We start from the raw sequence: 16,398 nt of genomic DNA, 5'->3' as shown, positions 1-16,398 counted from the left end.
TGGACAGGGGCACTCTGTGCTGGGTTAGGAACTGGCTGGATGGCCGGGCCCAGAGAGTGGTGGTGAACGGTGCTGCATCCAGTTGGCGACTGGTCACTGGTGGTGTCCCCCAGGGATCAGTGTTGGGCCCAGTTCTGTTTAATATCTTTATCGATGACCTGGATAAGGGGAGTGCACTATTACCAAATTTGCAAATGACACCAAGTTGCAGGGCAGTGTTGATCTGCTGGAAGGCAGGAGAGCTCTGCAGAGGGACCTGGACAAACTGGAGAGATGGTCTGATTCCAGCGGGATGAGGTTCAACAAGGCCAAGTGCCGGGTCCTGCACTTTGGCCACAACAACCCCCTGCAGTGCTACAGGCTGGGAACAGAGTGACTGGAGAGCAGCCAAGCAGAGAGGGACCTGGGAGTCTGGATTGACAGGAAGCTGAACATGAGCCAGCAGTGTGCCCAGGTGGCCAAGAAGGCCAACGGCACCCTGGCCTGGATCAGGAACAGTGTGGCCAACAGGTCCAAGGAAGTGATTCTGCCCCTGTACTCAGTGCTGGTGAGGCCAAACCTTGAGTACTGTGTCCAGTTCTGGGCCCCTCAGTTCAGGAAGGTGCTGGAGCAGGTCCAGAGAAGAGCAACAAGGCTGGTGAAGGGACTGGAGCACAAGTCCTATGAGAAGAGGCTGAGGGAGCTGGGGTTGTTCAGCCTGGAGAAGAGGAGGCTCAGGGGAGACCTCATCACTCTCTACAACTACCTGAAAGGAGGTTGTAGCCAGGTGGGTACTGGTTTCTTCTCCCAGGCAACCAGCAGTAGGACAAGAGGGCATGGTCTTAAGCTGTGCCAGGGGAGGTTTAGATTGGATATTAGGAAGAAATTTTTTACAGAGAGAGTAATCAGACATTGGAATGTGCTGCCCAGGGAAGTGGTGGATTCACCGTCCCTGGAGGTTTTTAAGATGAGACTGGATGTGGCATTTAGTGCCACGGTCCAGTAATTACAGCAGTGTTGGATCAAAGGTTGGACTTGATGACCTCAGAGGTCTTTTCCCACCCGGTTGATTCTATGATTCTATAATTCCCCTCAATGTAATCTCAGAAGCAAATCCTGTCCAGTTCCTACATGTCTATCTTCCAAAGTTTTCTGTCAATGAGTTTTCTAAATAAGAAAATATTCCACATAGTTCATTTCAGTTTAGCAAGATGATACATCATGGTACTTCTTATCCTGAGACAATACATGATGTCTCTAACCTCTATATATTTTTGAGCATTTCAGCCTTCAAGTCTGTAATTTTTCTCACTTTCCTGACTTGATTTTTCATTATTTCTCTGGTGATTTTAGGTCTGGGACACATAGTGGATTTAAAGTCTGGTCTATCAATTCACTGCTTGCTTTTCATTTCATAGAGCTCTAGTCAGCCCTTCAAGAAAAAAATCTAAGCAGCATTAAGTAAGTTTGCAGTTAGCAGTATTAATACAAAACCTTTCTTCCATCTCTGCTGGAAGACTGTAATTCAACAGTATGTTGGAACAAGCACTCAACATCTGAGTTTCAGATTAAGTACATGCAAGGTGCATTTCTGTAAGACACTCTCAATTAAATCAGGTTGCTCAAGATCAGTTTTAATTTGACAAGCTAGTTGTTATCGGGCTTTTACAAACACAACTGCTGCTTTGCCAGGCTGGGTTAAAGAAGATACTTTCTAAAAACTCAGAGAATTTGGATGTTATTCAAAACTCATTCTGTCCTTGATGTCAATGTGTTTTCTTTATTGCCAAGCCTTTAGAGCTCGTATGGACTGCTTGTATTTACCAATGAATATGACAGCTGACTAATGCAAGACTTTTGGACCTCAACTGATTCTCTTGCTAGACTTCTTTTGCATCCACACAAAGTAAATGGCTGGTTTAGTTCACTGTATCACAGCAAGGGATTTCATTAAAGAGTCACTACTGTTAGCAGGGCAATAAAGCTTTTCTGTAACTTTACAAAGGAAAACTTGAAAATTTATCAACAATAGATGAATATTAATAATTTTCATTTTCATTATAACTTTAATTTAAATTAAAAAATTGTTATCAGTGGTATTTTTATGCAAAAAATATAGCCAAATATTCTATCAGAGATGGTGAGAACTTTTATCAAAAATCTCTGGAGCCCTGTGAATAATTCAACTGCTAGTGTTTGGAAACAGCTGTTACAGTGTTTTTTCTTCATTGCTTATTTGTTGTGGCAATGCTTGGTAAATAATCCACCATCTGACCCAAAATTAGTTTGAAATTTGTTCCTGTTTTTAAAAAAAGCATGCTAGAGATGATATGTAAAAAGCTATACGTTTATTTTTTATAATAATAAAACAGTGTGTAGAGCTTTATATCTAAGCTCTCTAAGGGAGAGAAGGATACAGTTCAAGTCAACCTATGTACTGTAGCAGGTGAGGTATTTGTATGAAAGAGACCTTTGAAAAAGAAACTTTATTTAAAGATATTGTTACTCTTATTTTGCGATGTGGCCACAAGTTTTCTTTGAATAACAATAGACGTAAGGAAATAGATTATAGTCAGTGCTCTATTTTTTCCCCCCAACTTTCTTGTTATAATTTTAATAAAATAAACCTAATAATTAAGTCAGTCTGGTGCCTATTAGAGATTTATACCAACAATAAGTTAATAGAATAATTTTGACCAAGTGGATCTCCAGGGACTAAGTCATTATAATTTTGAACCTGTAGTGTCTCTCTTTGATATGAATTGGCAGATGAGTATGTGCATTGGCCGGAAGCACTGTTCCCATGGAAATGTTTTTCCTACATCACATCTGTCCCCATAATGCTGTTTTTGTTAAATTTCTTCAGTAAATTAATGAAATGAGAGCCTCTCTGATTGAGTTAAAAGGTCTATTAAGAATGGCATTAAATTCATCTCCTGCTTGTCAAAAGCTGTAAACAAAGTTTTTTTGTGGATCTTCCAGTCTCACAAGAGATATGTATTAGAAAATATCTATTACAACAATTGAAAATATTGTTAAAATCCTTTCCCTAGGACATCACAGCACATAGCTGTACTATGCACTTGGCAAAGTGCAGTTTTGCTGTTGCAATGCCTTATTTTCCTTAGGGATCATTACCAGAGAATGAAGCTGGAAAGTAGTAATATTGACTTTTCTGTGGGAAATAAAGAAACCTGCAAGGTCCACCAACTGACTTAAGACTAATTCTGATTCTCTGATACATACATTTTTGTTAGAGCAATGAGATTACAAGTTTTAATTTCCAATACTGCTGTAAAGACAACTGCAAAAAACCGCACAGAATCCTCAAAAATCCTACCAATATTATACAGTACAATGGATTGTATTGATATTTTTCCTTCACATTTAAAAAGGTATTAATAATATTGTAGATTGTAAAAATGCGTGTGCTTCATAATACTGTTTTTAGTAAAGTGTATTCATTAATAAGTGAAAAAAATAAATCAAGTTTTTCATAATAATTTTACACTACGAGTCATTGAAACAGATAAAATAACATTTGTTTATTCTTTTTAGAATAAGTGATGTTCTTCATAATTTGTTATGATTATGAAGTCACTGGGTGTAAGGATTCTGTACTGCTCCCTGTACTGCTTTCTGCCATAGACTGCTATGGTTCAGTGCCAGAGCCTGATTTAGAAGTCAGTTTTATATGGCTTAAGCAGTACATTACTACTGAAGAACTTACCAGGGGGAAGAGGAAGCTAAGCTTCAGGACTGGGGTTCCTGTCATTGGGACTTATTTTGAGCAGGCAGATGGATTGTGATATTATTTCTCAAGTGGGGGAAAGAGAGGTGTTCACCTTGCAAGTGTCTAATTATCGTTTTGATAAGGAGAGAAAAATGAGATGGTGGCTAAGGCTGTCTGAAGGGGTATGATCTGTGTTTTTTGAATGACCATAGTGTCCTAAAATTTAGGTTTGTTCCTCTTTGTGGTTTGTATTTCTTGCCTACAGAAGAAGACTAAGTCAGTGTACTTTCTTGGTTTAGCCTTTCTCATTCCTGCCTGTTGGTTTGCTTCATGTACAGAGAATGGGCTCTACTGCTCTGTGAACAACATAGGATGCCTGCAAAAATCTTAATGAGGTTCTTTAACCTGTGGGACTTCATAATTGCTTTTTATAGCAGTAAGAGCTTCCAGGGGAGTCACTGTCTTTAGTCCCTCCTTCCCTCTTCTGGTTAGTTTGCCACATATTGTAAATCTCAAAAGGCATGATAAAGCATAAGGACTCCCGGGTGCCACTGTGGGCTTGTTTTTTTTTGTTCGTTTGTGGTTTTGTTTGTTTGTTTGTTTGCTTGTTTTGTTTTTTGTTTGTTTGTTTGTTTTTAGTTTGTGTTGGTTTGGGTTTCCCAAGTCTTCGTTCATCCCAGATCTTTGTTCACGAAGCCTAGCCATGATGATGATGATGATTTGGGTTTTATTTTTGTTTTTCTGACCTAGACAAAAGATTTCTGAGGAAATTCGGCACTCGCTGTACTAATCAACCACTTTCTATAAAAGATTTCTGTTTCTGTAGACAAGAATCTGACCAAGATGCCTTTCAACTTCGCAACTAATTCAAAAACTGCAGCCAAAGACTGTAGGTTTTTAACTATGGCAACAGGACGAGACTTTCCAATTGGTACATATGAAACAATGAGGATTTATTGTGTCTGCACCTGCTTCATGGAAAATATAACAGTCAACAATATTATCAATTAGTTCTAAAATTAGAATTTTCTTTTAAGATTATGAAACACTTTCAAGTCCATCAGAAACTTTGAGAGTGGATGAAGTTTCTGACTTGTTCTTTAATACCTAACATCAAAAAATGTTGACTAAAACAAGTTTTCATCTGGAATCTATTTACCTATGATCTGAAGCATTTGCCCACAGTACAGTCCATCTTACAAGACTTAAAATCATATACTGTTACATATAAAGTGTCTTCAAATCAGTTTTTCTGCCTTTAGGGCAGGATCCTTTTGCACTGTGAAATCTTTTCTCTCCTTAACCCAAACCTTACAAACAATTCCTTTCCTTCTTAGTCAGATATAAAGAAAATGGTCTGCCTAAAGCAGGAGATACCAAGACTAAATCAAAGGCAAAGGTCTTCTTGTGAAACCTTCTTCGCTGCTTCTCTTCTATGAGGATTTCCCCAGGCACTTTTTTGTAATCTTTTTGTAATTCAATACAAATATTAACAAACTGGGGAGAAAAACATGATAGTTTCTGATTATCTGCTGTAGTAGGAGTCTGGAAAACTTTGAAACCCCTTTTTTTCCATAGAGTAATTACACTCTCTGGTTTGAAAACAGGTGAGCCTCTGCAAAGAGATCTTGATGATTAATGGCTTAAGAAATCCAGAAACTTAACATTGCATTTCCAGAAGGCCATGTATGAATAGCAGTTTTGTAGTTGCTTAGTGTTTTTCTTTAAAATCATTCAGAAAAAGTTAATTAGCCCATTGAATATCAGAATTTGAAAACAATCTGAATTTGTAGTATCATCAAGGAATTTAAGATTAAGTTAAGGTTAAGTCTATACCAGTGAGCTATACAGGGCCAGGACACATTGTTTAGACAGCTTGTGTTCTCTTTGGCATGGCTTTGTGCTGGACATACTGATAAGGTGCCTCTGATTCAGTTCAGGGACAAATCAAGAGATAGCATGGCTCAGGGTCAGTTTCCTCTTGTCAGGACGCCTGAGAAAACACTGTTTGGCAAAGAACATAAGCTAGCTGTGTGTACACAGGCTGCCAAGGTTAGACAACAGGCCTAAGCCATTTTATTAACTGCTATAGTTGTGGCACAGGAATCTTCAACGACTGCAAGGACCATGTTAAATTTCACAGAATCAGAGAATTTCCTGAGTTTGAAGGGACTTACAGGGATCATCAAAGTCCAACTCCTGGCCCTGCCCAGGACAGCCCAAAGAGTCACACCATGTGCCTGAGAGCATTGTCCAGATGCTTCTTGAATGCTGGCAGGTTTGATGATGTGACCACTTCCCCGGGGAGCCTGTTCCAGTGCTCAGCCACCCTCTGGGTGAAGCACCTTTTCCTAATATCCAACCTAAACCTCCCCTGATATAACTTCATGCCATTCCCTTGGGTCCCATCACTGGTCATCACAGAGAAGAAACCAATGCCTGCCCCTCCACTTCCCCTCATGATGAAGCTGTACACCACTATGATGTCTCCCCACAGTCTCCTCCAGGCTGAACAAGCCAGCTGACCTCAACCGCCATGACTTCCCCTCTAGACCCTTTACCATCTTTGTAGCCCTCCTTTGGATGCTTTCTAATAACTTTATATCTGATGAGGATATTTTTAAGATTAATATCTTATAAGTCACCTTGAGAACCCTGTTTTTAGTGCACATCTATTCATTGACTCATACAATCTCATAAATTTCTTTTATTTAATGTCAGTTTTAAAATATTGTTGAACTGGATATGTGTGTGATTGTTTCTATATATGTACATGTAAAGAAAACTTCCAGTAATTTCTGTTTCCTGTTAAGAGAAAAGGTTGTATGATTTACTCTCTAAATTTTACTCTGAAGTCCAACTTTCTGTTACCTAAGAAAGGAACCAAACCTGACATACAACACCCAGTTTTTCTGAAAATTATCCATTTCTGGCACTGTCAAAAAGCAGCCTGGGTAGAAGGATGGCTTCTACTGGTGAGAATATCAAGCATCTATCAAGCATCTACCAAAAATAATTAGTGAATTAGGGTTTGGATGGCCAGAAAGGGTTCAGAGTGTTGGTGAAGGAAGTGCTCATGACCACTGTAGGTTTATTATAAGGAACTATAAACCACTCAGAACTCTCCTTGTGCTTATTTCTCAAAGCTTTTTTGTTGCAAGAGGAATTGAGAAAAAACTAAGCCACTGCTATACGATGGCTTTCTCCAGGAGTTGTTAGCTAGTTGGGACTGTAACAAAGATGTCTTCTCTGTTGCTTTTAAAGTAGGGGAAAAAAACCCAAACCTTTAAATATAGAACATAGTTTTAGAACTCTACTGGAGGGAAAAGAAGTTTGTGAATGAACTTTCAGTATTAGCCATTTATAGTAGTATTTGGCATTTTCACATAAATCTAAATATAAATCCCTTTTTTCTCACTTGAATTCCCTTTCCTACTTTTCTCAGTTGGTTGGGAGAAGGTGTCTGAATGAAGTCTACGTCACTGCTGGCAGGTGTACACAGCAAAACTTCATTTTGTGGTACAGAAACCTTTAGCAGTGAAGGAGCAAATTTTTGAAATTCACAGTACTTTCATAGCTAACTGCATAGTGAGATTATAGCAACTTTGTTTGCATGCCAACCTCTTTAAATATATTGATTTCTCTAATAAGGGTAATTATTGTAATCCATTCCACTTAAATAGAATTATACATCTTGGAAAGGGCACACAAAGCACCTCAAAGGCACATTAGACTCAGGAAGTAAATTCCTCCTCAGTGTAACTTTTGTATGAGTCAGTAGAATATTTTTTTCCTTTGCTGTAAGACATTTCTTGAATGTTAATATCATTTACAAAAGAATGCATTGATTACTATTTTCCATATGGAAGGAATCCACTGATTTTCTGGGTATTATTTTTGAAAATTGGATCATAGAAATAGGTTGTTCTGCAAGCAGTAAAAAAGTTATTTCCTTCATCAGCCTGTGCATGTGAATGAGGTGCTACATAAAATAACAGAGATTCAATAATGACTTATACTGCAATCTTTCCCCAAAGAGGTATTTATAAGATCTCTTTCCAGGAGTCTGTTTTCAAAACAGTTTTAGAAACTAAACAGCTTTAGTTTTCTACTGCGCTGTCTAATTTGAAAGGATTTTAAAAAATGTTGAAAAGAGAGAGACCTGACTAAAAACGCAGTCACGTTAATCATATTTCCTTTGAGAACTTGGGTTAAAAAAAGCATTACTGGATAAGGGACTCTAATTTTCTGATTCTTATTAGAATTTTGCTCAAGATAAAGTTGAAGATACTAGCTCTTCCCAGGTTTCTAAACCTCTAGTACTTTTATATGCAAGGTAGTGTTAAAACTGAGAACTAGTTTCTGTGTCATCTCTTTTTTGTGAATCAATCCCTAAGGTTTTATTTGATAAAAAGTACAGCATGTGATGTTACCATCTGAGAAGTAAGTTATCGTAGTACTGAAAAGACACAGAAATACAATTCGTCTTCTGTTGTCTTCCTTGCCTTCTTCTTTACCCACATCCTATCATACTCCTTCCTTGGTTATAAATATGCCAATGAGAGTCAGTGTGTACTAATATAACAACAAAGAGAGCTAAAAAGGGGTAAGAAAAATGGTTTCAGGTTACCACTGTGTTCCAGTCTTTTGTTATTGTCTGTCCAGGCAAGGCCACTATGGCTCTCTCGCAGCTTTGTTTTGTGCTTCTCTATCTGTTGATCCAAACTCTCATTCATATTTTCCCTTGTAACTTCCCTGAGAAGGACACTCAGCATTTTTTTCACTTGATGACAGAGGTCTACTTCTTCTACAAACTAACTCTTTGCTTTCCCACTGAGTTGTGGCTAGACTACAAGCATTTTGTGCCTTCATGCACATGCAGTTGTGAACCAAAGAGCAGAGGAGCACTGTCTGGGTACCTCTCAGATATATTAAAGAGTTGCCTCATCCCAAATTCCCTTGAATCTGTGGGAAGAGACCCAGTGATTCTTTTGCTTTTGAGGGCACTGCATTAATTCCATAGATAAGATATTGACAGAATATATGTTGCAAAAAATTCATAAAGAAGCAATAAACCTTCAGTTTTTGAAATAGACTCAGGTCATTACAGGTAAGAAAAAAGGAGTGAGGCTATATCCACTAAAATTTACTCTACAGCCACTTCCTGAGCAGTAAAACTCTAAGAACAGCCTCTGCACATATTTGAAAATCTGTTTAAAGAGCAAAACTAATTTTTTTTTAGCCTTTACATACTGGTGATTTAATTTCCCCTGGTTTCCAAAAGTACTCCACTGTTTTGTGGATTGTTTAAAACTGCATCTCATGGGGACTTTTTAGTGAAATGCACTCTCTGTGGAGAGAGAATGGCCTATTCGCAGGCCCACATGTACTCCAGAGTTTCCAGTTCTGGATATTTGTTCAGACACCTACCAGTTAGATGTCAAGGCAAAATGTGGATAAGTACTGCTGTCATCAGTGTAGATTGCCACTTCTGTGGAAGGGAAAAGTCCCTTAGCCCGGTCCACTAGTAGATCAGATCCCTGCGGGACTTGTGAAATGCTACAGCAGATAATTTAGATGCAGCCACATAGAGCATGTAAAAACAGTCTGTAAATGAGTACAAAAGGTATAATAGAATTAAAATCTATTTTATCAGTAGTGGTGATCTATATCACATAGCAGCCAAGTGTTGTATGAAATACATATCTAAGAACTGTTTGTTGATGAAGAGAGGGAGCAAAAAACCTATTAGTGTTCATTACTGTATGATGACTGAGATAAACCAAATTACTAAAAACTTACTGAAAACATCCTTGAAATGTCTGCATGTTTGGAAACTAACCTTCAGACTGATATCCTTTTCCACTCAGTAATGAATCAAGTGTCTGTTTCCTAGAGGTCATTTTTGTACATATATGTGAGAAGAAGAGAGGCAGAGCACTGACTGCAGAACTTGAATTTCCCAAACAAAAAATGGTTATATGATATACGGATACATTAATTCTTTGATATACTTTTGCTGGTAATATATTTTAAGTCATCAGTAAATAAGAGCTTGTTATTTAAAATACAATTTTGATGAGTCAAGTATTTTTGCAGTAGACCCAACAAGAACCTAGAATTAAAGTCGCTCCTTTTTACCTCTCAAAACCAAACCCTACCTGTGTGATTAGCTGCTTTTACCCTCTAGTCTCCCAGAACCTTCCATCTGAAACCTGTCCTTTTCTGTCTTCCCCTTTTTACTCTTTGTCTGCACTGTTTATCCGTCTACTGGCTGACAGTGTCTTTACATCCAAAATGCAAAGCAGACAGATGGGCGTCTCAGGAAAGAACATGACTAAGAGCACCAGCATCAGCGGGGACATGTACACGCTGGAGAAGAACGATGGCAGCCAGTCTGACACAGCAGTGGGCACTGTTGGTGGCGGCAGCAAAAAGAGACGGTCCAGCATCGGTGCGAAGATGGTCGCCATAGTGGGTCTCTCAAGAAAAAGTCGCAGCACGTCACAGCTCAGCCAAACTGGTAGGAACTAGATCGATTTTCTCTCTCACATTACCATTTAAATGTACATAATATTTGTGTATTACAGTTTAATCATTTGGAGATCCTGTTGAAGTTGCCTAATCAACAGTGTTCTATGGAATGAAGAAAATGGTCGAACATCTTTTTTCTCTGGGCATTTGCTAAACATTAATTTTTTTTAGCAAACATCCTTTTCAGGTTGGACTGAAGCTTTTATTTTCTGTTTGATGGAACCAACTAATGCACTAATTCCTTACTTCTCAGGAACCAACATGAGCTGTACTTCTGTTTGGGGAAGTCCTTACAGCAGTTTGTCAAGGGGCACTGAAATGTTGCAAAATGCCTTTGCTTTTGTCACACATAATGTTTGCATATTTCAACAGGAGTTTTTTTCATATTTGAACATGCAATCTTTTTTTTAAACAAAACAATTTTTCTGAACAAAATGATATGTTTTATTACTTTAGTAAAACTGTTTTATTGCTTTTTAATTAATTTCTTTTCAGCTTACAAGTGTTTTCACCATCAGTATAAATTTTTCTCATTTCTGTTTATCTCAATTCAAATTTGACATAGAAATATTCTACCTAGGAAAACGGAGAGTTTTTCTGCTTTGATGCCTGCCTAAAGCATTTAAAATCTTACACACTTTTTCTATTTCTTCCTATTTTGAGGAAAATCCATATAATACACTCTGAAAAGCTCTCATTGTCAATTAAGGAAGCGGTATAGGACAAGTGTCTTTTACATGGAAAAAAGTTACTTTTATTTGAATAACGTGTATAAAAAGTGTTTAAGCAATTTATATAATTATGCATATATATTATATATTTCAAAGTATATACATAAGATATATTGTATGTTCAGTATTTAAGTAAAACTGTTGCAATTTTATCATATGGTTCAACATAAGTTTACAGTGTCCAGCTGTGTGAGGTCCCGTCTAAGATCTCCATTGTGCTAACCACCACTCAAACATGGATAAGAGATTTTTCAGTTCTCCTCCAAGTTTGAAGTTTGTATCATGAAACCAAAGTTGTGAGAGTTTTAATGTACAACTAAATAGAGTGAAACAGTGATTTGTACTGTCAGAAATTGTGTCAAATTTTTAACATAAACTTTTGTAGGAGTGGGATTTAAAGTACCTGGAAAGAGTAGAACTTAAAAAGAAAGGAATAGAAGAGGGATAACAAACAGTGCAGAAGAGGGAGGAGTACCAGAAGAGAGCAGGGAGCTTGAGTGTGTGACTTGAACGCGATATGAGACAAAGGAATGAAAAAGTGGGGAAAGAACATCTCTGAATATCATGCAGACACTGATGGCTCCATCAGTAGGCAAGTCTTTGCAGCAGTCTTGTGTTTTACCAACTCACTTGCAGATTATGGAAATGGCAGTTTCATGTAATTTCTATTTTTGCTGAGTTGGAATGAATGACAGACAAAAGATGAAGTCACCTTTAGACAAATCTGGGAAGTGTCTAGTTGGGCAAAAAAAAAAATTAACCACTTACTTACCTGGAAATCTAAATTTTACTCTTGTTTTAGTATAGAGCTATGTAACTGTATTGATATATTTGATTATAAAGTCCAATACAATACACTACATTACTGATCTAATCTGGTCTCTCATAATATAAGAACTATTAAATGAAGGATGGCAGCTCTTTGTACAATGTTCAAGGATGTCTCAGCACTAGAGAGAATCTATATTGTGTGGCTGGCCTAGATTTGATTTAAATATCATGCTGTCTTAGTTATTTGGTAGTTTCAATCTGAAGTTTTTCTCTCTGTTGTATCTAATCAGTTGCCCAACAACTGATTAGATGCTTGTCAGGGAAAAATGTAAAATATAATTTTTTCAAAAGTACTCAAGGTCTTTTGACCCATTGACTGTGAATAGGGTGTTCTGAAAAACTGTTGAACAAGGAGGTGTATTTTAGTGCTATTGGAAAAGCAGCAGAAACCAGGGAAGCCTGCATGGCTCTGGTGGGTGTCTCTGCTCCCTCAGCTGCTCCGTGGGAGAGGTCTGTGCTCAGGGCTGACCTGTGCCTGGCCCCAGTGAGAGCAGCCAGTGCACCTCCTGCTGCTGTCTTCTGAAAAGGCCCCTCGTGTGTTGGTTGGATATGGGGATATGGGTTGTTTTCTAGAGCTGTTACTGCACACCAGCTCCTGCTGCCCTATTTTTGACAGCACCCCTTAGGGGCCTTTTTTGGTGGCCACATGTGGCTGCACTTAACAGGACAGGCACATGCATCGTTTAAACAGCTGGATCATGCAAGTGCACTGATCATATGGTAAGCAAGCTTGTGGCCACATGTCAGCCCCTGGATGAGGTGTATGTGTAGTACTGTGGCTCTGGTGACACAAGGTGATGGCCTTTTGGGTGGATGGGGGCAAGGTCCTGCCAGGAAGAAATGTCTTGCATGTCTTAAGTTTCCTTCTCAATGAGAATGGTGAGACACCAGAACAGGCTTCTCAGAGAAGTTGTGGATACTCCATCCCTGGAAGTGTTACAGGTCAGGTGGGATGGGTTTTTGAGCAACCTGATCTAGTGGAAGGTGTCCCTGCCCACAGCAGGGCAGTTGGAACTAAATGGTCATTAAGGTCCCTTCCAACCCAAACCATTCTGTTTCTATCCATTGGTACATCTTAAAGAAAATGTTGTGGACACAAGTGCTGTACACTAATGCCAGAAGACTAAAACTTGCACTTTTTTAATGTATTTAGTGAATTTATAAATTTCTCTGGTTTGTCTCATCATGTTCCTGTTTTTGGATGGTAAGTGACTGCACAAGGAATCACGTATTGGTACAAGCTGGGATCAAAACACTAATGTTCTGTACATGTCCTGTAAGTACAATTTTCTGGAACTGAGAGGCAGGGGATACTCAGGTGGCAGTGGTCCCATGTAGAAATGGGATCTAAGTAGTTTCTTAGGGTTTTAGTTAGTTTCTGAAGAAATTACATCATTCAATGGATCGGCTAAGTATCTCCTTATGTATCAGGTTTGAAAAAGCATACCGATACCAGAAGATAATACTACTTCTATAGAAAGTTGTGATCATATTTATAGCAATTAGGCTTTTATAAACTGTGTACTCATATGGAAGTCAGTGAAGAAATGCCTATCTGTATCTCTGACAATTTTTAAAAGTGTTTTGTAAAGTATAGTTTTATTTTGGTGCTTTTCTTCATTCATATTTTATAACTAAAGCTATTCCAGAAGTTTTTTGAAAGTAGGACACCATAACTGTTTTCAGGACTGTGTATCAGACTTACAGTACATGCCTTAAAAGGTCCAATTTTAATGTCCTTTCAAATTATTTTAATATAATATCTTGTTATTTGTCATAGTATTAAGAAATTGACACTCAAAATACATACAACAATGTATTTTTTATTCTGATCTGTAATTCTGTTAGTATATTCAGGTAGGAACACTTGTTTTATGGGTAAAGGGTATGTTGATTTCTTGTTATAGGTGGCAGCAAAATGAGTAATTGTAAAATAATGATAATCACAGAATCATCATCGTAATATTTGTTACCTAACAACAGGGTTTAGATTTCATTCAACTATGGCTAGTGTATGTTCTGCAGAACATATATAGTGTATATTCTATCCAGAGAGAGAACATGAAATATGACAAAAATCTGAATAAGCAATGCTCTTTTCTCCTCAGGCATTTACAGTCTCACATGCCTAGAAATTGCTAATATGGTGACTCTGCTGACCAAGCCCATCAAGGGTAATGGAGATTAAAAAAAAAAGAAAATTAGAAAAATGAGATTGAAATAGCAATTCAAGAAGTTGAAAAGATCTGATCTCCACAGGGGCAGTAGGAACTGATCTTTTCAAATTGTCATAGCAAGGAAATCCAAGTGTGCTTTCATATCCATTACATGAGAAGACCTTCAGTGGTGCTCTTTGGATCACTACTGCCATGGGATAAGAAGGAGCAGAAAGTATGTCAGTCTTAAGAGCATTGGAATGCAGAAAACTTGAATAAAAATAGATGGAGACTCATTCTCTGATATCCATTTGGGCTTGAAAGAGAGTTGCAGTTTATTTTTCCAAAAGTTCATGCTCCATTTAAGGATGTGTGTCAGTGCTGTAATATTTTGTTCATATTATTTGATTTAATGAAAATTTTAAGTGTGAGAATATACAGTATCAGTATTTTGTGAACTGACTTGACTTATTTCAAAGCAATTTAAAAAAGAGAGCATAGAAATTCTTTAATCTTAGAATCAAACTAATGGTTGGATGACACAAAAGTAGTTTTACTTAAGGTAGCTTTTACTTAAGACTTCAGTAAAAGACAAGACACGGCAGAATTGAGTAGCGTGACAAACTAGAATTTATTTTACTTCTGTTTCTTGTACCTTTTCAGTTCCACAAAAAATAGCTAAAGGTATACTCCCTACTCTTGAGTCAAGCAGTCATTCCTAGAAACTAACATTTGGTGGTTTAGAGTTTGTGTTGTAACCTTCAGGTTCTGATTCCACAGACATTCTTTCTAGTGGAAAAGATGACTTTCTTTGCAGAGGAAAATAGAATACAATATGCAAATCTTAACGGTGTTGGCTTAGCTATTCATACCTGGAATGCAATCATTTTCCTGCTGGACAGTCCTGAGGAAACTGATAATTGGGCTTCCACAGAGGTGTATATCTGTAATTCTCAGTTATATTTCATTAATGAGTAAAATCCTTGCCCTCTTCTGATTATACAGTCTTAGACATCCATTTCAACTTCCATGCGCTGTCTCTGGCAGGCAGATACCTGGATGTCTTGACTTCTGTTATTTAGCTGACATTTCTCCTTTAGCTGGGACAATTTTTTGTGTTTTCTTTAGTTATTCAAGACCTATTATGTTTGTAGACTGATTATATCCAAAAGCCTAAACACTTTAATTTATGTTTTCAGAATCTGGAGCATTCCATGGATCATGCATACTAAAACACTTCCCGGGTGTACACATATTCGGTCACAGTGTACTCTTGGAGACTGAGTCCCATGATGTCTTTGGGTATATGATCACAATAGATGAAATCTTTTAAAAGAAATGACAAAAAGCATGTAACAGCATGACTTGAGAGTGATCAGTGCAGTAATGCCTGCAGAGGGGTGTAACCATGTGTTTGTTCAGAAATAAATGCCCTCGTGTGTCTCTGTAGAGCGTTGCTCCAAGGTGCTGTGTTCCAGAGGACCCTCCACATGCACATGTAGCAGATGTTGCTGGGGGGCAACTGAAGCTGCCTGAACTGGGGTTTCTCTGTCTCAACATGTTGCTCCTTGTAAGCCAAGTCCTCTTTTTAAGATGCCATATGTGGCATGAAGTTATAGGGCTGTAAAAGTGGAATTTTGAGACAGTGTTGCAAGCTTTCTTGACATCCTGTATAATTTTGCTGGGGTTAAGCTACAACATATATTCTTGAAGTTATAGTTCTCTGTAGAGAAAAGTAAAAAAACCAGTTGATTCAGTGCCAACAAAATGATGATTGGCCTTGAGATAATTAAATAGTGTTCATTAAAAAGAGGCACTTCCATTTTAACAAATTTTGTAGAGGTCCAAAGGGTGACCCCAGTGAAACAAGGTTAAAGTATTTTGAAATCTTGATATTTCATGGGTACATTTTTCTTAGAAAAAATGTAAGAGAATTAGGTCTCTCAGAGCAAAAACCTTGAGATTTTGTTTTCTTTCTGTGTTAAAAGCCAGATTTTGGATTCTATATGGTTTGTAGGGTATTGAAACTGCTGTCTTAAGTGCTGTATTCATAACAGTCTCAGTTATGTCTGTCATGAACCAACGATGTAGCCTATAGAGCAATTTCCTCAATTTATGGAATAATGGAAGGGAATCTATTGGGAACATTAGACTTGGTCTGGTATGGAATTTCACACTTCTCAATTCAAAATGTGATTTATATAAAAACAGTCTTCTACCACCCATACAGTTAATATGGTTCCCATTAAAAAGAGGATGATTAGTCACTTTAAATGGTGGTAACTAAAGGAGAAACTACAATTATTGTCTTTCATTGTCTAAAATGAGACAGGATATAGTAAGTAAACAATTTACTGAACTAAAAGTGTATTTGTTTAAATAATAGACATTGCTGTTTTCTATTCCTAGAATTAATTTATATGGACAAAATGGC

General features: G+C 37.7%; 1 protein-coding gene across 30 annotated transcripts in view; it reads left to right on the top strand.

Annotated features, from left to right (window-relative positions):
- RIMS2 (regulating synaptic membrane exocytosis 2) overlaps positions 1-16,398 on the top strand; it is a 388,249-nt gene that overhangs the window by 321,790 nt on the left and 50,061 nt on the right. For 22 of the 30 annotated variants that reach the window (XM_018077725.3, XM_029959232.1, XM_029959221.1 and 19 more), the window contains one exon: positions 9,994-10,235. The exons of 5 other annotated variants lie outside the window; for them this stretch is intronic. In XM_018077725.3, coding sequence (XP_017933214.1) covers positions 9,994-10,235 — 242 coding nt within the window. The remainder of the gene's footprint in view (positions 1-9,993; positions 10,236-16,398) is intronic. 3 more of the 30 variants (XM_029959218.1, XM_018077786.2, XM_018077792.2) reach the window with 2 other exon arrangements.

This window comes from Manacus vitellinus, unplaced genomic scaffold (assembly GCF_001715985.3).
Source record: "Manacus vitellinus isolate BGI_N305 unplaced genomic scaffold, ASM171598v3 scaffold_1_pilon, whole genome shotgun sequence".
NCBI classification, from domain to species: domain Eukaryota; kingdom Metazoa; phylum Chordata; class Aves; order Passeriformes; family Pipridae; genus Manacus; species Manacus vitellinus.
Note: the sequence above shows the minus strand (reverse complement) of the source record. Positions and strands in the feature narration are given on the sequence as shown.